Source organism: Vigna unguiculata, chromosome 11 (genome assembly GCF_037176805.1).
Source record: "Vigna unguiculata cultivar grain cowpea cultivar isolate G323 ecotype 2 chromosome 11, ASM3717680v1, whole genome shotgun sequence".
NCBI lineage: Eukaryota > Viridiplantae > Streptophyta > Magnoliopsida > Fabales > Fabaceae > Vigna > Vigna unguiculata.
Window position 1 is genome coordinate 15,299,446 of NC_140802.1, and position 23,568 is coordinate 15,323,013.

The window sequence follows — 23,568 nt, forward strand, 5'->3', positions numbered from 1 at the left end:
TATACATGTGAATAAGTGCATATTAAGGCACTATCATGCGTAATATTTCTTATGTTATATATACTATACATGTAAATAAGTACCTATTAACGCATAATCATGCCTCTCATTATCTCAATGGCATGTCATGCATAGCATTTTTATATCATACATCATATCTCATGAAAATAAGTGGCATAAACATGCATTTCATTATGTCATTTGATTACATATCATACATGGTGTTTTTAAAAAAGTATATCATATTTTCATCTTCATATCATGTGAATAAATGCTTCTTGAGGCACATGCATTACATCTCATGTAGGTTTTTTAGTTAGTTGAATATCATCCATGGTATTCTTTAATCACATTAGCATATAAGACGAATAAGTGCCTCTTAGTGCACAAATATGCATTCATTCGTAGGTTGTCTTTATTCATAGTAGCATGTACATAGTTTTTTTAATTTATAGCAAGCATCCTCACCTCAATTCGCATAATGCATTCATATGTTGATCCTATTTGCATAAGCATAGTCAGTTTCCTTGGATCACATGCATTCACTAGTCCATGTTAAGAAAAATGAGCAAAAAGAAATTAAATAAGACTATAATGTTTTGAGTCATTTGTTTTCTTACAAATCATCAAGTTCATTACTTTTCAAAAATAATAACAAAAAAAGTGAATAATAAAAAAGAAGAAAAGAATAACAAAGGATGTCATATTGTTTTGTGGTAAAATGTTTTAATATAAGATTTTGTGGTTAAAATACTCTCTTGATCCATGTTTTTGTTGAAAAATCTCAAATAGGTCCTAAGATTTTTTTTAGTCTCAATTAGGTCCATATTTTTTAAAATGTGTAACAATTAGGCCCATTCCGTTAGTATAGAGTTAACGGTGTTAAAGATGTGCCACGTGTCAACTCCACATTTTTTAAAATTTTTTTGAATTTTTTTAAATTTTTTTTTAAATTTTTTGAATTTTTTTTTTGAATTCTTTTTTTAAATTTTTTTAATTTTTTTTGAAAATGATTCATGCCACGTGTCACGTCAATATTCTGCCACGTGTCAAGTTAGTAAGGTGACACGTGTCAAATCATTGTCTGAATCTCAATTTGGTCCATATATTTGTTATTTTTATTACATTTCAATCCAGTTTTTTAAAATTTTTTAAATATAAAATTTATATAAAAGTTAAATTTGATCTCAATTTGGAGAGGATGAAATTAAAAATTTAAAAAAAAATGGACTGAAATATAATTAAAATAACAAATATATGGACCAAATTGAGATTCAAACAATGACTTGACACGTGTCACCTTACTGACTTGACACGTGGCATGAAAAATTTTCAAAAAAAAAATTAAAAAAAAATTAAAAAAAAATTAAAAAATTCAAAAAAATGAGAAGTTGACACGTGGCATATCCTTAACACTGTTAACACCATACTAACGGAATGGGCCTAATTATTACACATTTTCAAAAATATGGACCTAATTGAGACTAAAAAAAATCTTAGGACCCATTTGAGATTTTTCAACAAAAAGATGGACCAAGGGAGTATTTTAACCTAATATAAAATAATAAGTTGACTTTTATTTTAAGACATTCGCACATGTGTTGCTTGAAAACCTCCATTATTTCACTTTAACAAAATAAAAGGTTTGGTCTTAACACTGTTTGTTTGCTTGGATAATAAACATAAGTTTTTACACTGGGGTAGATTTGCCAAGGTTAACCTTGCTTGCTTTTGTTAGGGAGATCCCTGAATCCATTGGGACAAATAAAAATAATGTCCCAAAGAAGAAAAGCAAAAAGGAAGGTCTGCTAGATTGAAAATCTGAGAGGGCAATCTAGGGAAAAAAAGGACAAAATAAAAGAAAGAAAAGAAAACGTGCTGTAGAATTAATCTTTTGGAAATAAAGTAATCAAGATTTAAAATGATGTGTGGTCATCTTTCTTCATCTAAAAAAATTAAATAAATATCCCTTGCTACCCCCTATTGAGCCAAAAAATAAACTTTTCTTTTAAAATTGTTCCTAAACAAGGGTTGTCATCACACTAGAAGTCAGTTGTAAATGAATAATGAAAGCACTCTATTAGCATTCCAATATTAAATTATTTTTTTTTCCTTTCTGAAAGTTATCTTTTAGGGTTGCATCTGAGTATGAATCCAGTGGAATTGATATGTTGTTGCTGTGATTAAATTTTAAATTTGCCCAGGAGTTAAATTTTGTAGTAGTTTATGTGGAATACATAGTGGGTTCATTTTGGGATTTTGCTGTTGTCATGTGCCTAATTATTACTGTCATTCATACTCTCATCATATATCACACTCATTAGTTCAGTTCATGTTTGTATTATAGTGCTTCATGTTCAATATCAGTTTGATGCATCTTGCATAACATCACATTCACATTTTGCACATAGGTTGCATAAATCACTTCGAATGCATTATCATTTCACCTCATGTTAGCTTCTTTGAAGTTGATTTACATGCATCATAGTTCTCCTTATAATTTGTTTTGGCTGTTTGAATTCATTGCTGCCACGTTCCAAATTCACCATTGTCATATAAAATTTTGGATTTTTATTCTATTTGGTTCTTATAGTAGCATTTTTTCATGACAAACCTGATCACACATGGATCATTCATTTAGGTCTTCCTTCATTCCATTCCTTTTAGGTTTATTGCATTCTATATTTTAAGTTTAATTCATCTTTTCTATAAACTTAAGCCATGCATTGCATTCATGGCATATTTTCATTCATGCATTTAGATAGTTTATATTCAAATAAATTAATTCTGCATTTTTCTTAATTTTACTTTCCCCCTTTGTTTTCTTTTATTTTTAGTTTCTTTTTAGCAAGATTAAATTATGCAAGCTAGGCTCGATATGCACCATTTCCTTGGATTTGATACCTAGGGTTTCCCTATACTTCATTAAGGGGATTTTGGTTTTTCTTACTCTAAGCATCACTCTAATATGAGTTCATACACTCAATGATCAAATGAAGATAATTCATCAAGGAAAGTAAACTAGAACAAAAAGAAATCACAAAGTGATAAATGAAAAGAATGGAAAATGAAATTTGAGAAAAGGTAAAGTGTTCAAAAAGTTTTTACAAGTAGTTGATATGTTAACCCTTGTTTCAAAAAAATATATATAACAAACAAAGATTCATTTAGGCCTTTATATCCTTTATTTCAATACCTTTAAGCCCTTAGCCACGTTACAAGCTTAATAAAAGTCCATACAGATTGAATAATGATTGCTTAAATTTTCATAAAGCTTAACTTTGGGACAAGCCAACATGGCTAATGATGTGATTGTTAAAAAAATGAATGGATGAAACAAAAGAAAATAAGAAAAGAAACAAATTGAATGAAGTAAAATAAAAATGAAAGAAAAAATAATTTCTCAGGAAGAGGGGACCTCCCTACTAGCCAAAAGCAAATGAAAGAAATTCAAACCAACTGGGGAAATCCTTTAAGACAATTATTTCAATATCCATTACCTCTTTCGAATAAAACCCATATCCAAAAAAAATCGGGGCAGCTTTATGGGCTTCACTTGAATTCTTCACCGTGACATTCATAAATCCATATTCCCGTGCCTTTCCCAAAATACTAAACTAGGGCAAATTTTTTGGTATTTGGTATTTCACCTTAACATTCATAAATTTCATCTCTTATAAGGAAAGTGTGAGGAACATGCCCACATGATTATCCTAGTATCCTCTAAAAATTTTCCAAATATTTCTAGCTTTTCACTCAATTGTAAATTCAAGCACGTGTGCATGGATGTTGCAAAAGAGAAAGATAAATATATAAACATCTTAGACATTAGACTTCATGATATATGACATTCCCCACTTTTGCAAAAATATTGAAAATAACAAGGAGTTTAATGATTGTAAAGAGAAGAATTGATTGTGGCATACAAAGAAAAAAGTCAAAAGGGACAAGCGTAATAGGTTTTTCATTATTCATTCATGCATATCAGGGTTCTGATCCCTACATTAGTTTTTGACAGTTTGAGCTTCACAATAACATACTTGCTTTCTAGCGTGCATAATCATTCGCATGTCATATCATCATAACATGTGTCAACATACCATGTTCAAAAACAAAAATCTAGATATCATAACATGAGTCAGCACAATCATGCCAAATATTTTTTTCAATCCAATTGCATTTTTAAGTTGGAAGGCATTGATATTATAAGTCCAGTCTCGTACTTGCTCCCTATCCTAGTTTTGTACTGGCTCCCTAGCCTAGTTTCGTATTGGCCCTCCTAAGCCTAGCTTTGCACAAGTCCCTAAGCCCAACTTTGTTTGGCCCAAGCCTAATTTTGCACTAGCTCCTAAGCCTTAAGTTGTATTGGCCCCTTAAGCCAAGTTCTGTCTGGCCCCTAAGCCTAGTTTCAAACTGGCCCCCTAAGCTTATCTTTGCTTGGCCCCTAAGCCTAACTTTGCTTGGCCCAAGTCCAATTTCTTATTGGCACTACTCTTAGAAAAGCTTCTTCATTCCTAGAGTGAGATGTGGAAAGCTACTTTTGCAAAAATCAACTCCACTAGGAAAGTGACACATGACCACTACCTTTGGAAAATACTCTCCATTAAGAGCTTACCATGTGGCCAACACTCTCAAAATGGGATTCCCTCCACCTTGGCACCAAGCTAGGGTTACAAAACTTAATCATCCATGATTAGTCTTAAGCTAGGCGTGAATCTTAGGTCAACTCTAGGTGTTGAGTTTTGTGACCAAGTTTGACCAAAACCCTACACTACTTAGCCCATAATATAAGGTCTAAAAGGAAATCCTACACTACTTGACCCTTAATAAAAGGTACAATAATTCCTAAACAACTAAAGATGCTCCAAAAATGGCTTAAGACAAAGAGCTTTGCATCACTTTACATAAATGACTCTAACTCTTCTTGAATGTGCTTTTGCCATCAAACTAGGATGACCTAGGTGAACATGAAGGAGAGATGGAGATGATAAAGACCACGAGACATACATTTGATGCCAATCACTTATCTTAAACTCTGACCCTGTAAACAAACAAAAGTTTTGGTAAAAGAAATAATACAATCAAAAGAATGAGTTAGAGGACTAATGGATAATATTTTAAAAGGAGACCAAGGACATAAAGAACATTATCAATAGATAACAAATTAAAAATGTTATCAATCCTAACACCATGAGTTAAAACCCTAGACCTATTACCATTGTAATAGAAGGTAAATTATCTGAAGAGGATAAAAAAGAAAGCAAAGATTTATTACTAGTAATATGATCTATCGCTCTTGAGTCGAGAACCCAAGGACCAATAGATGAAGATTGAGTCAGACCAACAAAAGATGCACCTGTGCGACAAAAGTAGTGGAACTAAAAGGATGACGATCTTCACACCATTTAAAAAATTCATTGAAGAGAGCAGATTTATTAGTAGTATCATATGGAGGAAGATCCACATTAGATGATTGTTAGGGAGGATTAGTTTGAGCAACAACAACAGATCGAGGAGTATGACCTTTCATATATATATATATATATATATATATATATATATATATAGAGAGAGAGAGAGAGAGAGAAAGAGATAGAGAGAGAGAGAGAAAATAATTTTATAAATACACCAAAAAAGTAAATTGATCTATTTAATTTCAACACTCCAAAAAAAATAAAGGTCACATATACATTATTTTATAAATATTTTCAACTGTAGAAGCACTACAATTCCCTTCACATCTAAAGAGGTTTTTTACCACTACATGAAGCAATTAAAGAAACTAAATGAAAAAGGAAAAAAAATCACTTTGTTCCATTGAACATGTGTTTGGAAGGTGTGTGCCAATGACATTGAATCAGTTTGTAGTAAGTTCCACTTATGTTAAGCTGCCATGTATTCCTTCCATTGCACTTGTCAAATCATTAGGCACCAATATCAAGTTCAATATGCAAACAAGAATTACATGACAGCGGTAGCTATAGTTGCACCAATACATGTCAAATTTTTGTAGAATGTTATATCAGTTGGACTTGGAGTGGGAATAGAGGAAGCATGGCACATTTTATGTGTTCAATTGGTGGAGAATGTTAAATTAGTTCAATAGATTGTGTACAAACTCATATTTTCAGTGGTTTCGTAACAACATAGAAATCACGATGCTTGGACTTTATACCAGCCACATGCCAAGGAAACTGGTTTCTAAAATACTTATTCAAAAAACTACCAGATTTTATTTCCTAATTTCTAGCAATAGCTAGAAACATTATTTCAAACTCATCTAACAGAAATGAGAATGTCTAAATATAACTCCAAACGCATTAACATAAGAAACAAAGTGCAAAACAATCATAAAAGTAATAGACTGAAGTAACGTCACACTTGTCCTCCACCAATGTGAAAAAATCTCATCATAACTGTGACTGATAAATAAGGTTCCAAGCTAAGCTTTACTTAATTTAATCCCACAAAATTTTAGCCGATGAGGATGTAAATTTGCAAAAAAATGAAAAAGAAGAATCTTCAATTTTCGTTTTTATAGAAAATAAGTGAAATAGGAGTTTGCAAAAACAGATACCCATTCTAAGAGCAGAAAGTTTGACCTCATTGTGGTTCATTATCTAAAAACCGATATTATCATCCACATTTCTTGTGAATTTCTTCAATCTAAAATGCCTGCTTTAAGTATTTATGACTATACTTAAGCATGAAATAAAGGAAAAATTGGGTGGAAATATTAATTCTGAAAAACTAACTCTTGTGTCGGGGGACATTTGCTATGACTATACTTAACATTTGTATTAATTTCTTCCTTAAAAATTGAATGCAGGTACGATACAACTTGGGTCTAAACACCTTTGGGTCAAGCATGTCATGAAGTTTGCTAAACAGTGTACTAGACTAAAAGTCTACAAAACACCTTTACAAAATATCCTACAAATTATGTAACTAATAATACCATGAATCCCAAGTTTTTCAAGTCAAAAAACATAACTTAAAGGCTGCCTCTTCAAAATCTTGTTGTCCATCAATTCTAGGTATGGTCTAAAACACTCCTTTTCAAGTTTTAAGATAATATTCCTAGTCCCTATTATATTTTACATACAAACTGCATAACAACTTATCAAATTATAATTTAAATAAGGATTGCATGAATATAAGATAGTACATCCACACCCATTAAAATTAAAATTTACATTATCTTTTCTCAAAGCCCTTTAACCCCAACTAAGAAAAGAACTCTTAAGAGAGTCAAATGATGGTTGAATAAATGTGACAGAGACCAACTACAAAGATAGAGTGTGAGAGTAGTTGAAACACGTTTTGGAATTTGTGTTCCATTAAGGAAGTTGCCATCTACTGTTATGTTATTTTAAGTTTCTCATCATCAGGGAAATTTGTTATACTTAACATCTAACCAACAAATCATGTATAAATTGAAATGCACTACAAATTTGAGACCCAAACCAAATCAAAATATGATCACCAAATCAAACATAAACAACATATCTAATGGAGTATATATAAATTTAGTATCACCTGATATAAAACTTCTATCTCATGTGGTTCAAAAAGTGATGTTGGACAACTTTCACTCGATAAAAAGTTTTCATGTACATAAAAAAAGAAATCAAAATTATTTATTTAATCCACTAACGTGGCCCAAGAGAGCTCAATCAAAGCTATAACTTCAGGACTCACATGCCTTGGAATATCTAGCCTTTTGTCCATAAAACCAATAGCCGCAACAACCTACACTAGTGGCAAAGAACATAGTGATGCCATAGCACTCTCATTTTGATTAAAAAGATGGCACTCTTGTATCAAACTAAAAAGCCACTTGATGCATAATACAAAACATCATGCAAAGAAAGTGATAAAGGATGATAAAGGATTGATCCTGACCAAGGATGATGGCCCATGGCACATGCTTAGAAGAAATGGAGTTCCTTGATCCCTTCCTTTGCTTTTATTTTCTTTAGTTTAAAATTCCATTAAGTTAGCTTGGTTGACTATTTTTAAGTTGACTTGTTGACCTTGACTTTGGGTTAACTTGTTGACTCAAAGGATTAGCTTAACCTAAAGCCAACATGCTAATTCAAAATTAACTTGTTCTGTAGGTTCATTAAGAGGTGGGAAAAGGAAGGACAAATGGTGCATTTAGATGCTTTTAGAGAGCACATGTGGAGGAAAGAGAAGGAGCAAAGCTTTCTAGAAACATCTAGAAAGGATGACCATATGCCTTGGCGACCAAGAAGTCTAGAAACATCTAGAAGGAGCATCCACATTACCTTGGCCAAGAAGGCTTCTAGAATGTGTTCATGTGCTCCTTTTTTGACCTACTTTCTAGACTCTAGGTTTTTTTATTTGCATTGTAATCCTTTTTAGCTTATTTGTTTTTGCTAAGAGGCCCCTAAATACTTCTATTTTAGGGGACCTCTAACACTTGTACAAGGGTTGAACATTTTGGAGAAATTAAACACCTTTGTGTATCAACCATTGTGAGAGTCTTCCTCCTTAATGAATGAAGTTCTTTTATGCCTTATCTTGAATCTTGATTCAAGTGGCGGCACACATCCACTCATCTTCAAGGTTGTCATGGCTTCTTCAAGCCTAGCCTTGTAGTGGTATGCTTCTCACATTTTGATCATTTCTTTCCTTTCCATTTTATGCTTTCTTCTTCCTTTGTGTGTGTGACTTGGGTTTACTATTTTTATGTGTTGTCTACTCTTATTTGTTTTGAATAAATCCATTCTTCTCTTCTCTAGAACCTTGGAAAGGAACTTTCACATCTTGATAGCTTGCTATCTTAATGTCCAATGGGGATTTCCTTGGTTTTCTTAATAAATCATCACCATATTCATAAATCTTAAAAAGGAACAAGATAATCCTACATCAGAAAGGCTACTAGAAAAATGACCTAGGAAAATACTCAATTAAAAAAGCTAATTGCCTCAGTCTAGTTAATGTGAGACATCATAACACCCTTACTCCTTGAGCCCAAGGATGGATTATTGAGTAAGAAATTTGCTGCAGTAAACATCTACAGGTTACCCATTAAGACTACACATTAATATAAAAATACAAATAGACTGATTTAAACTCAATCTCAAACTGGGGCAAATTATTCTCCGTGTCTCAGATTATTTTGTATGATTTTTTCACCAAAATAGATTTTCACTAGTTGTTGTTACCCTTTCCTCATTAAATTTTCACTTCTTTAGTTCCCATTTTGAAAGTAGGGTTTTTCTTTTTCCTCTTCAACAAAATTTCAAGAACCAGAGAGAAGTTAACACCATTAGTTTCTTGAGTTCTAATGAACTCCCAACGATTAAATTATTTAGGGAAAGGAAAATCAAAGTTGTAAGCGTTTCTCACCAGGTTTAACATAATGTTGCTCAGAGGATCTACAGAGCAAGGATCCTAAAGAGAAAAAGTGGAGGAGCAAAACCTTAACGGCTATGACAATCTCTAGCGTTGCGAGGAGCGTTACTGCCAACGAAGCTTTTAACGGAGACTGGCGTTATTACAATGATCGACACCTTAGCCAGATGAAGGATGAGTAAAGGTCTTTGTATTGCGTCTCAGTAAAGGTAGTCTCAGGACAAGGCATTGCTTGCGTTTTATAGAGTGAAGGTCTCGCGTCTCACGTTATTTGGACTTACAAAATAAAAAAAACATGTTATCTTCAAAATGTAATTGTAGATAAAATATTATTTTAATTAAAAAAATTATATAATAGTTTGATTCGAATATTTTTGTAGGTAATATTTTTTAAAATAATTTTTATTTTCTTTTTTACGATATTTATTTTCCACATCCGTTTTCATACATAATCATTCGTATGAAAAGTTTCTACAAAAGTTCATTATATTTATCTACGAAAATTTTGTAGGTAATTTCTTTCTTCTACTACCTACGAACATTGATGTTATCTACGAAAGTCTTTTGTAGATAAAACTAAATTATCTATCAAAAAATTTTCATGGAAAATTTTTCGTAGATAATAGACAATTTTCTTGTAGTGATTGATATAATCCTGTAATGCATGCTATTTTATATAATTATTAAATGAGAAAGTGCTAAGGATCATGAGTCAAGTAGGAAAATCTTTGAATTAATAAGTAAATTAATTGAATTATGTGACTTGTGAAAATAATTACGAGTTTAAATGTGATTTAATAAAATAAAAGGCATATTAATTATTATGGACAATTATATTTTAAAAATTGATAACAACGAATTTGATGGAGGTTGGTGAATAAAAGGATCTAGATTTTGTCTCCAGAATACAAGTTTTTCTCACTATTGGAAAAAGGAGATTGAAGAATGTAAAATTTGAGTTTCTCATGGATCAATGTTAATATCTCTCTATTATAAATTGTGTGAGAATTATAAATTATAAGTTACTTATATATGTAAAAGTATTCTTAAAATTTAGGAATATATAAAACCTATAAGGCTAAAATTATTATTTGATCCTAATTTTCGTTTTAATTATTCAATTTCGTTCCCCATTTTTTTTTTGTTCCATTAAGTCTCAATTTTTGTTAAAACCATTAAAGTAGGTCTTTTCCCTTAGATTAGCGTTAAGGCCATCCTTGTACATGCAATGTATTAATTAATTGTATTTTCAATTTATATTTTATTTTATTTTTAAATTTTTAATTTGTTTTTCATTTTTTTTTAAGTTTTTTTCCCACCTTTAAGGTCATTGTTGTGCCACATGACATTGTTAGTGTCATATAGTACTGTTAAAGCCATGTGTAATGTTATTCTCGTGTGTAAATGTTAGTGTCATGTGTTAGTGTCAATGTTCCATGGTAGTGTCTTGTATTCACTGTTAGTGCCATGTGGCATTATCATGTGATAGTGACACCGACACATGACACTAACAATATCACGTGATACTGACACTACTATGTGACATGACAATGACCTGACACATGGTAAAAAAACTTGAAATACAAAAAAATTTAAAAATTCAAAAATTGACATGTGACATATACAAAGACGACATTAACGCTAGACTTAATTGTTAAAAAAATCTATATGTAAGAATCATTTTTTCTATAAATAAAAAGTAACTCAATATAATGAAAAATATGGTTTGGGTTAAGTCATATCTAACCTGGTGAGGCACCATCCTTCCACTAATGAATGTGTTACAAAATTGGCAAGTATACCAAATTGTACAAGTACTAAAGTGGATAAGTCTATATATCATTTCCCAAGAGAGTAACATCATTAAGTTGAATTATGATTATTTACTAATGAAGGCTAAGAAAACTTTAAAGTAATAAAAGATATTTATTTTTAATTCTAAAATAATTCTAAAATTGTAGAAAGCAATTAAATTGATTTAGTTAAATATATGGTAAACCCTAATGTCTTAAGACTTTTTATTATAAGCTTGCATTAAGATCAAAATTCTGATGTTATGAATGACGAATGATTAAATTTCTATATCTATAGTTGATTCTATTAGTTGTTTTATCCTAATTTAGATTCTGACATGGTGTCCAAGAATTAGATATCCACAAGTATGCAATCAATCAATTATCATGTAGTTAAGAATAAAAATAGAACACAAGATTGATGGATAAAAGAAATATATTGAATAACAGAATTACAAAGAGTTTAGATACATTATGTCTAACCCCCATGAATAAGGGATTTAGATACTCTTATACATTTTGAACACTTGAAAAGAATAACAATGTATGCCTCCAGCCTCTAGAATGTGAAGACTGGGGCCCAATAGGCTTCATGGGCTTCAAATGATATTTTCATGAGCCAATTACAAAAGTCTAGGCCGAGTTGCATATAGGTTAACAAAGAAGGTGGGATCAAGCCACACATCACTCTAGGAACGGAGAGTATTTTCCATCTTCTTGAGTGGCCACATGGAATTCTTGGAATGGAGAGTATTTTGTTCACCTTCTTGAGTGGCCACATGGCACTCTAGGAATGGAGAGTATTTTTCCACCTTCTTGAGTGACCACATGTCACTCTCGGAATGGAGAGTATTTCCACCTTCTTAAGTGGCCACATGTCTTTCTCCTATTGGAGAAGATTTTTGGCTTGGTCTCCTAGATAGCCAAGTTAGGAATTCTAGGAGACACCATAGGCTATAAATAAAGGTGTCTCCCGCTTTGTAAATTCACTCTTGAATGTGCAATGTTATGATGTTGAGATGACTCCACAAACATTCCTTTCAGAGTCACCTAGCTAAAGCATTCTTCTAGAACCTCCTCTAGCCCTCCTCTTCTAAAGTTGGCCCAACCTCTTTAGGGTTTATCTACAACCAGCTAAGCCGCCACACTCCAACCTCATTCCTTTAATTGCTTATGCACAAATCCTCCATGGAGTCTCTTCATTCCACCCCACATGCCCAAGGTGACTCATCAGAACGTATCTCTACCTTCTCTTCCTTTAGGTCAAGCGTCCTTTATCCAAAAGAATTCATTGTTAAGCCTTCTATTTATAAATTTACAAAATGGCTCACTGGGTGAATGAGCCGAAACTGAACTGAGCCTGAAATTTGTACTTGATTTTTTTAATAGAAGTAGCCAAATTTGTTGATAATTGATTTTGGTGAGATATTTTCCAATCATTATTGCATATTTGGGCTTTTATAACGCCCTTTGATGCCTCGTGTAAAGATTAACATAAGCATATAAGACATAGTGGCAATTTTGCAATTTCAACGAACTTTTATACCTTAGTTGTCCAAATAATCAAGGCATAAAGGATTTTTTGCCTTTGTTCTAACATAACTGAGGCCTAATGTCTCCAAAAATTTTCAAATTCACGCTCTTTTTTATTTATTTATTATTTAAATTCAGAAGATTGGCCCTCGGTTCCCTCCAAACTGAGAAATAAAAGTTATTTTCCCTCAGTTGGAAAATACCTAAGGCAGAATACTATCATTTATTTTATTCGAGAATACTGGGAACCGAGGTAGAATGGTCATTTTTGGACATTATGCCTCGATTTTTCTCAAAACCGAAGTAGAAAGCTAGGTTAGAAATCCTCAAATCAAATTAGATTACATTATTCCCCTTTCTTCTTCCTCTAGCGAATTCAGTAGTAGCAGGCCCCTCTCTATCGCGCGATGTCGAGCAACACCGTTCGCCACCATTCTATCACGATTGCGCCACCAACGGACTGCCACTTCACTACCCTTGTCGTCACCATTTAACACTGTGATTTTATGGTATTTTCTTGACTTTTTCTTCGTTTTTGGTTGAATATTTCTGCACCATCAGTTTTTCCTTCAAATAGATGCAACATTGAGGGTTTCACGTTCAAGCATGGTGATTGTAGGTGCATTGTCGATGTTGTGGTCCGAGAGATCTAGTGTCGCAAGGTGGAGATGGTGGCGGTACAATGGCTGTGAGATTGTAAGTGGTGAAAGCTCTAGGGTTTTTGATTCTATTTTTTTATTTTATTTTAATGACTATTATACCTCGGTTGCCTCCAGAACTAAGGCAGTAAGGCTCAATTTTATGCCTCGGTTTACAACCGAGACAAAAAGTTCATTCTTTTTACCTTGACTAGATATGCCTCAGTTCTTAAATCGACACAAAATGACCAAAATAACCGCGACCAAAACTCTTGCCTATATTGTTCAATGATTCCCATTTACTTGATTTTGTAATTGAAGTAGCCCATTATGTTGATAATCCATTTTGTTGAGATATTCTTCAATCTTCAGTGATTTCCACTTATTTAAACAATATTTTCACAAATAAGAACCAAATATTTCTATTTACCAATTTATTAAATAAAAACTTTAATTATCTAAAAAATAATAATAAAAATACCAATAAAATATAAAAATAGAAATAAAAGAAATGATTATGTTAACTATCAAAATGCAAACTTAAACTTCTTTAAGAATAATATTTTGCTTACCTGGATATTGTTTTTATCTTTATCATTTGTATCTTCCTCTTGTCATATATATTTTTAGCTACATTCAGAAGAAAAAAAAATTATTGTATGTCAAATATATATGGTTAATTAGCATTCAAATTCATCGTCTAATTTTAGGAACTTTTATGATTTTATACATAAATGCCAAATTCGTAGTGATTGCATGGAAGCCATTGCCAGATTTTCTTAAAACTTTCTGCATAATGACAAAACTCATGCATGGAGACAGAAAAAATGTTTATCGGGATTCTTAATACTATGTCTCGGTAATATCATCGGTTGATTTTTTTTATTTTTAGGTATTGAGATCAAATACATGCATTGGTTCACGACTTTCAATAGACCTGAATTATTATGCTCTAATGGAATTTAATTTCAATGAGTTTTAGAGTTTAGTTTAGAAGTTCTCAATTTGCTTCTTAATTTACATGTGTCCGTTTTTCCTTGTGTCTAATGTTGAGTTAGTATTTTATCATATTGCTCTTATATAAAGGACTTTTATCACCCCTCTGTATCATTCAACTTTAATCAATACAATACCTTTTCACCTTTACAAATTATCTTTTTGTTCTCTGTTCTCTATTGCTTTCATCGATTATCATCTTCTTTTTCCTTGGTGCGAATATGTGCAAATATCATCATGGAGGACCATGATCCCTAACATGGTATTAGAGCTCTTGAAGAGCTCTGCTGCGTCTTGTTCACTCTGATCTTTTATCTTGCCTTCTATTATTTCTTTTTCTTTTCCTTGTATGTTCTTTTTTCTTCCCCTTTTCTTTTGTTCTTCTTTCTTTCCTTACCATGGCTATAGAAGAAAAGAACAAGAAAGCTTCTTTGTCAAGTGATAGTTTTCTTTACTTACTCCCTGGAAGAGTCTTGTTGTTGCTCTTGTATCTCCCGTGTTGGATCCCAACAAATATCATTCTTGGAGTAGATTTGTACTCACCGCACTAAGTGCCAAAAACATATTGTAGTTCGTTGATGGATCTACCGCTGAACCCAAGAAGATTGATCCCATGTATGGTTTGTGCATTCAGTTTTTCCATAGGAAAAGATGCAATAACATTGTCGTGTTATGGATTGTGCATTTGGTTTCTCCACAGATCAGACAAAGCATTTTATGGATGGAGAATGCCAAAGACATTTGGAAGGATTTGAGAACACGCTTCTTTTAAGGAGATCTTCTTCGTATATCAGACCTTGAAATGGATATGAGACAATTAAGGCAAGGAGATAACACTATAAGTGAGTATTTTACAAAATTAAGAATAATTTGGGATGAATTGGAAAATTCTCGACTAGATCCCATTTGTAAATGTAAGGGTTTTTGCAAGGTTTCTGATACAATTGTTCAAAGAAAAATTGAAGATCATGCCATGCAGTTTTTTAGGGGACTAAATGATCAATATGGAAATATTAAGTTGCATGTGTTGTTAATGGATCTCATTCCGTCTATTTTGAAAATTTGGTCATATGTTCTACAACAAGGGACGCAATTAATGGGGAGTAATGTGGTGCTCAATAATCTTGATACCAGAAATGTTGCTATTGTTAATGCTACTATTAACACCAATACCTCAACCTACAATTTTTGTGGAAAGCCTGGTCATATTGAATCAACGTGCTACAAAAAGAATGGTTTTCCAAATAACAAAGGAGGTAAGCACACATGTTTTGTTACTAGTGATAAAAACAATAACATTTGGCATAAAAGACTTGGTCATTTGTCTGATAGGAGACTTGACATCTTACGAAGTCAATACAATTACATAGATTCTAGAAAAGAACATTGTGATGTTTGCCACATGTCACAGCAAAAGAAACTTCCTTTCTCAAATACTGAATATTGTGTTAATAAATATTTTGATATAATTCACGTGGATATTTGGGGTCCATCACGCACACCTTCTTTGCATGGTAATCGTTATTTTTTAACTATCATAGATGATTCAAGTAGATTCACTTGGGTTGATCTTATGCGTAACAAATCTAAAACAAGAACCCACTTAATCCATTTTGTTAACTATGTTGAGAATCAGTTTGATACCAAAATCAAAATCATTAGAAGTGATAATGGTCAGGAATTTAAGATGAATGATTTCTTTAATTCTAAAGGAATAGTTCACCAAACTAGTTGTGTGGAAACCCTAGAGCAAAATAGAATAGATGAGAGAAAACACCAACATTCATTAAATGTCACTGGAGCTTTAATTTTCCAATCAAATATTTCTACATGTTTCTGGTCATATGCGCTTGTTCATGTTGCTTTTCTTATCAATGTTACCCCTACTCCTTTTCTCAAAAATTGTACTCCACATGAAAAGCTATACAATAATTCATATAATTTTAGAAATCTTAAATTTTTTGGCTTCTTGTGTTACATGCAAACTATATCTGCTAAAAGATCCAAAGTTGAGCCTCGTGCCAGATCTGGAATCTTCTTTGGTTTTTCTCCTCATACAAAAGGTTATGTTGTTTTTGATCTAAAAAGTCATGCTATTAAAGTTTCTTGTAATGTTTTATTCTATGAGGATGTCTTTCCTAATTGTTACAACATTAATGATACCATCACTGATTCTAATATTTTTCTCCCTATTAATGAGCCATGTAATTCTAGTTTTGATTGTGATGACCATATTGAAAACTTTGAATATTATGAACAACCTGATAACAATATTTCTACTGAACAAGCCACCTGTCCTGAAATACCTCAAAGGAATTCCACTAGAACTAAGAGCATACCTACATATCTTAAGGATTATCACACTGATTTGGCTTGCATAAAGACAACTAAATACCCTATTCAATCATATATATCTTTGTCTAGACTATCAACTCGTTTTCAGCAGGTCACTATTAGCATTGACAATAATCATGAACCTAAAACATACAAAGAAGTTGTTCAAGATATCAACTGAAAGACTGTCATGGATGAGGAACTAGTAGCTCTTGACCATAACCTTGGGATGTAAATGGGTCTACAAATTAAAGCACAAAGCTGATAGATCCATAGAAAGATACAAAGCGCGATTTGTAGCAAAGGGATTCACACAACTTGAAGGTTTAGATTTCCATGACACTTTTGCACCAGTTGCGAAGATTGCCACGGTACATTTTATTCTTGCCATTGCTTCTATTAGAAATTGGAAGTTGACTCAATTGGATGTCAACAACGCTTTTCTACATGGGGAGCTAGATGAAACCATTTATATGGATATTCCTCCTAGACTGCCCAATACAAAGCCTGAACAGGTTTGTCTTTTGCATAAATCTCTCTATGGTTTGCGCCAAGCTCTCGTTCCTTCTTTAAAATAATTTCAAATCATCTTTTGCTAACCATTCATTGTTTATACACAATATGGAAGGCAAAATTACAATTCTCCTTGTATACATTTATGATATAATTCTCACTGGAGATGATATAAACAACATTCATAATGTGGCCTTATTGCTTAATCAATAGTTCAAACTCAAAAATCTAGGGGACTTAACATATTTTTTGGGTTTGAAAAAGCGCATAATAATAAAGGAATCATCCTGTCTCAAAGAAAATGCACCATTGATATGCTTTCTGAAACTGGCATGTTAGACACTTCTCCCGTTAGTACCCCTAAGAATTTCTCAACTAAGTTTCATGCTGATGGAGAACCTTTTTCTAACCCTACAACCTTTCGAAAACTCATTGGCAAACTTGTTTATTTAAGTAATACAAGACTTGATATCACTTTTGTTGTAAACCATCTTAGTCAATATTTGTCTTCACCTACTAACGAACATTATCAAGCTATTTTCAGGATTCTTCAATATCTAAAAGGGACTACTGGGCAAGGTATTTTTTTTGACGCAGAAAGTGATGTGCAACTTCAAGCTTATAGTGACTTCGTTGCATAGACACCATAGGCATTGGCGAACCTTAAGAGGGACTAAGGGGGGCCATGGCCTCCCATTTTTCTTTTTACATTTATATATTTAATATAAATTTTTTATATATTTTTAAAATTTTAATATTTTTAATATATTCGATATTTTATTAAATTTTAATATATTTATATATATATATATAAGGAAAAATATTTTCTTTTTGTTGTCCATATTTATTTTTTAATTTTTTAATTTTACCTTTTAAATATTTTTTAAATAAAAATAATTATTTTATTAGTATGATCTTTTAAATGATTATTTGTTTAATTTATCTATTTTTTATTTGATTATTATTTTAAATTTAATCATTATGAATAAAAATTAATTATATTAAAATTATAAAAATTATTTATTTTTTATTTTATTATTATAATAATTACATAATTATAATTTTATTAGTATAAAAGAAGTAAATACAATGTTTTTACTAGTTTATATAAAAATTTTGAAATTACTCTTTTGATTCTTGTTTTTATTCAAAAATATTCAGTTGGTCTTCCAGATTTTCTAATCTCAATTTGGTCCCGATTTTTTAAAAAGTGATGCATTCTTCTCCTTTTTTCGTTAATTTCTTGAATTTGGTCAATGTTTTTTCATCAAAAATAAAGTTGTAAATAAAGATGGTTTGTTTTGTTGGTGTAATTGACATAATCCTCATGTCAATGTTGATGAAAAAGTTTTACTCCGCTTAAAAAATTTTAACGAAAAAGATTAAATAGCATCAATTTTTAAAAAATCTAGACCAAATCTAAAAATTCCTAGATGACCAATTTGACATTTTTGAAAGAAAAAATGGATAAAAAAAGTAATTCAACCAAAATTTTGGCACCCCCAAAATATTTGTCGAAGATCCGCCACTGCCCGCAGGTCTGTCACAAGGTATTTGATTGACTTTGGAAACACTCTTATCAATTGGAGATCAAAGAAGCAGAATACCACATCAAGAAGTTCTTCCGAAGCTGAGTATAGGGCCTTATCCCAAATTGTTTGTGAGGTCTAGTGGTTTGCCTACCTTATGCATGATCTCAACATACCCATGCTCCAACTTGCTGTGATTTTCTATCACAATGCCTCAACAATAAAGATAGCAACAATCCAGTTTTCCATGAGCATACAAAGCACATAGAGATAGATTGTCACACCATCAAAGAGAAGATCCAACAAGGATTAATGAAGCTCCTCCCTGTCAAGACCAATCACCAACTTGTTAACATCCTTACAAAGGCTCTCCCTCCTCGTTTATTCACAAAACTCAACTCCAAGCTTGTATTGTCAGCTTGCGGGGGTCTTAGAGTTAGTATTTTTTCATATTGCTCTTATATAAAGGAGTTTTATCTCCCCTCTGTATCATTCAACTTTAATCAATACAATACCTTTTCACCTTCACAAATTCTCTTGCTTTTCTATGTTCTCTATTCTTTGTTGCTTTCATCTATTATCATCTTCTTTTTCTCAGGTGCGAATATATGCGAATATCATCATGGAGGATCATGATCCCTAACAGTGAACGAAATTGTATCTTTTTTTCTCAATATTTGTGTGATAGAATTTAATTTTTTGGGAGTTGAATTTTAAGCAAGGTTTTTAGTTTTTTTTTTAATTTTAAAAAGTAGGAGAGTGATTAATTATTTGTTGTTGAAAATGAATTTCGAGGTCGAATTTGGGGTTTTTTTTCCCCAAATGGTGCAATTTTAATCATATTTTCTAAACTGGTGCACTTTTTTTTTTTAAATTCCCCGCAGAAGTAAGTCGTGCCAAAATGACACGACTTTGTCATGAAGAAGTCGTCCAAATAGGAGACGACTTTGATTAAGTTGTGTTGAAGTCGTACCAAATCAAAGAGACTTCATCGAACCAAAGTCTCGCCATAATGGGACGACTTCATTAACAAGGAAAGTCTTGCCATAATGGCACAACTTCAGTATTGGGATATAATAGAAGTCTTGCCATGATGGCACGACTTTAGTGTGATGGGTATAAAGAAAGTCTTGCTATAATGGCATGACTTCAATGTTAGGCTATATAAAAGAAAGTCTTATCATAATGGTACAACTTCATTGTTATGTAAAATAAAAGTGAATAGAAAAAAATAAAAGTTAAAAAAGAGAAAAAAGAGAAAAAATTATTTGGTACTCATAATATTAAATTGAATAAAGAAGTTAAAATTTTTATTGTATGTATATAAATTATACAAGATATACAAAGGTAAAGAAAAGAAAAAGAAAATCATTTTTTAATAACAAATATATGAGATCCAATAATTTTTTTGTTGATATATATTAAAATAAAATTGAACAACAAAGTCGGTAAGCTGAAGTTACAAGAGTTACATAAAATAAAATTTCATTATTTATTTGGGCAATTGCTTCTATTATGACCACTACTTCTGTAAAAAGAACATTTCTTTGGTTTATTTGGCAGTGACTGGTCCATCTCGTTGTGGATACAAGTTAGTTCGTCTTCTTAGTTTGTTGTGTCGCATGTGAGGGCTCCTTGTGGTACAGGCTCTCATAAATAACTTTCACATCCTATTATAAGAAACCAAAATCATCATGAAAATTTTAACTACTTATATGCATTATTATTTAACTAATTAATAAGACTAAAAAAATATTTAATTTTTATTCAGCCAAACTAAAGTCGTCCCAATATGGTATGACTTCTTCATTATCGATAATACTGAAGTCCCTCCAATATGGTAGAACTTATTCATTAACAATTTAATACTGAAGTCTTTCCATATTGACACGACTTTGCTTAGAATATTAATTAAAGTCGTCTCGATTTGGCACGACTTCTAACCAACAAAGAAGTCTCTCCAAGTTGACACGACTTCAACTCATTTTAATTAAAATCGACTGATTTTGACACAACTTCTTTACTTTGCAATCGCATCATAATAACACAACTTACCCTTCGCTAGAATTTAAAAAAATTTTGCACAAATTTGATAATTTAAAAAAATTTTGCTCAAATTTGATAATTGCATAAATATATTACACCATTTTGGGAAAAAAGTCCGAATTTGGATTAGTTTTGTGATTTTTCCAACACGATGTACAACTTGAATATTGTACTATAATAATGAATTACTCTACTTGTTGTACTATACACAACTTAAATATTCTAGTTTAATTAATATTGAATTACATGATCACTTGAATATTTATTTTTTTATATAGTCCATTTCACTATGCAAAAGAGAATTTAGCTCTTAAAATTAAAATTTTTTACATGATCTTTTTATTTATTATATAAAAATATAAATTTAAACATAATAACTAATTAAATTACTCCTATTAATAATAATTGAGTTTAATAATTTAAATTATAATAATTTTATATATTTACGTCGTTAAAAAATTATATTATAAAAAATTTATCTTTCAAATTATTTTTTTTCTTAAATTTTAGTTAGAAAAACATCAAGTGAACCAGATCTTGATATACTTTACCATCTATTACTAAATTTTAAGAATAATTTATGTATTAAAAATTATTCGATCATTATCAACTTTAATTACATTATAATGTATATATTAAAAATATTAATGGAAGGACTAAACTACCTATATATATATATATATATATATATATATATGTATGTATCAACCTTCCTTAGTCAACTTAAGAACACAAATGACAAAGGAATTGAGTGACAAAACCGAGGTGAGTGTGGGGTTGGAAGCCCTGTGGCAAGCATTGTCAAAGGATTTGGCAGTGACGATTGTAAAGGTTATTCCGAATATTGTGAAAGATGCGACTGTGGTGGAAGGTGATGGAGGGTTAGGCACAATCTTTCTCTTCAATTTTTTCTCAGGTTAGGATTTGCTTCAAGTTTTTCTTTTAATCATACGAATTTCATGGTTCATTGAATAATAGAAGTCAAACTCTTTGTGGAGTCTCTCAGGTGTGAGCCCAGTGAGTTACGAGAAGGAGAAGATCACAGAGCTTGACGAAACTTGTCATGAAATTGCGTTGCAAATGGTTGAGGGAGGGTATCTGGAGCAAGGTTTTTCATACTACAAGACAAGTTTTCAACTATCTGCAATGGGAGAGGAAAAGACTTTGGTGAAGGTTAAGATCTCTTTTGACTCTGAGTCTGAGACAGCAGAAAGTGTTCAACCTTTGAAGACAGCAGAGTCTGTTTTATCCTTTGTGCGATGCCTTGAAACATATCTGTTGAATGATGCTTAAATTGAAGATGATCTTTGTTTCGGCATCATGGTATCAATGTTTTGGCATCAATTATGAAGGGTCCTTATGTTATGCTTTTTCATGTTTGAATAATGTTTTAATGTTTTATGTTTAATCAAAATAAACTTTTGGTGGGTTATTTTGACTAGAATCACACTTAACCATGCCAGAAACCTTCAGGCATATAAACATGAGAGTTGTTGTATTGTCTTTCGGTAAAAGACTGTAATGAAATTATTTAATTTGATAGGTAGTTAATAAAATGCGACTTTCAATGTCTGAAATCTGTTCTGCAGCTTTTGAAATTTCCTAGGCAAATAGTTAATTTACTTTGCAAGTTTCAAGACTTTCAATTCAAAAAACTTTTAAAATTATTTAAAAAGCAAGTGGTCCGTTTTGATGTTTTTCGTGCAGTAAATTGGATTTTAATTTAAACGCCAACCTTTGCTTAAACTATTTCCCGAACTAAACCTGAATTATTGTGCACTAATGGAATTGATTTCAAAAGTGGCCAAAATTGGATCTTCTTTTTTCAGTGTAAGTGGATTTGTTTGCTGTAATTTAGTTTCTTGGGAGTGAAATTTTAAGCATGTTTGCAAGGGTTACGACTTTTTACTGTTTTTTTTTTTTTTGTGTTATTCTATACTATTTTTTAAAAATGCACTGTGGAATGATATTTTAATTTTTTAATATATTTTAAAATTTTAAAATTAGTGATTATGAATATATTTTAAAGGTACAACACAAAATCTAGTAGAGAAATTAAATTTTATTTGTAATGCTTGGAGTGTTATGCAACTTAAATATTTTACTTTGATATTGCATTAGTCCACCACTTCTCATATAGACCTTTTCCACACAAGAGAATTTAGCTCTTAAGGGTATGTTCTTTTCTGCCGTGTTCATTTGAAAGATGATTTGAGAGAGAAAGTGGATGAGTTTGAATGGATTTGAAAATAAATTAGGTGTTGTTTTTTTTAAGAAATTTAGATATGATTGTGAGTATATTTGGAAGCAATTTTTATGAAAGTTTGTAAGAGATTTGATTGATGTAATATATTAAAAAATATGTTTTAATAAAAATATTGGTGAGACTGCAAAAATAATTGTTTTTAGTGGGGGTTATATTTGGTATTTTTGGGAGTTTTTAACCTCCACTAAGGGCTTTACCAGGGATTTGTCATTTCCCTAGAAGAACTAACGTCGGTATGGATTACTAGGGGTTTTTAGCAACCTCCGGAATTAGCGCAAATTACTAGAGGTTTACAAAACCCCTGGTATTGGCTGGGGTTTCAAACCCCCATGCTGGTTGGGGTTTTGAAAAACCCTTGGTATTCGTTGGGGTTTCAAAAAACCACCAGTATTTGTTGGGGTTTTGAAAAATCCCCGATATTGGTTGGGGTTTCAGAAAACCCCTAGTACTGTTAATCCACCATGCTGCAAGCGAATCTCCCATTATGTCAACAACTTTAAATATTTTTAATTGAGATTTTTTGTATTGTTTGTTTT

At 31.6% G+C, this 23,568-nt stretch overlaps 1 protein-coding gene across 1 annotated transcript; it reads left to right on the plus strand.

Moving 5' to 3' along the window:
• The first annotated feature begins 21,474 nt into the window (after window positions 1-21,474).
• LOC114169993 (phytohormone-binding protein-like) lies at window positions 21,475-22,198 on the plus strand. Its single transcript, XM_028055444.2, has 2 exons — window positions 21,475-21,682; window positions 21,773-22,198. The coding sequence occupies exons 1-2, from the start codon at window positions 21,502-21,504 to the stop codon at window positions 22,057-22,059; spliced, it is 468 nt and encodes a 155-aa protein (XP_027911245.1). The 5' UTR covers window positions 21,475-21,501; the 3' UTR covers window positions 22,060-22,198.
• Window positions 22,199-23,568: the final 1,370 nt, after the last annotated feature.

Excerpts from the sequence above, each read along its gene's own strand:
- LOC114169993 (XM_028055444.2), top strand. The coding sequence starts at position 21,502 with ATGACAAAGGAATTGAGTGACAAAACCGAGGTGAGTGTGGGGTTGGAA. Across the intron at positions 21,683-21,772 it reads TCTCTTCAATTTTTTCTCAG|GTGTGAGCCCAGTGAGTTAC; the intron begins GTTAGGATTTGC and ends GGAGTCTCTCAG.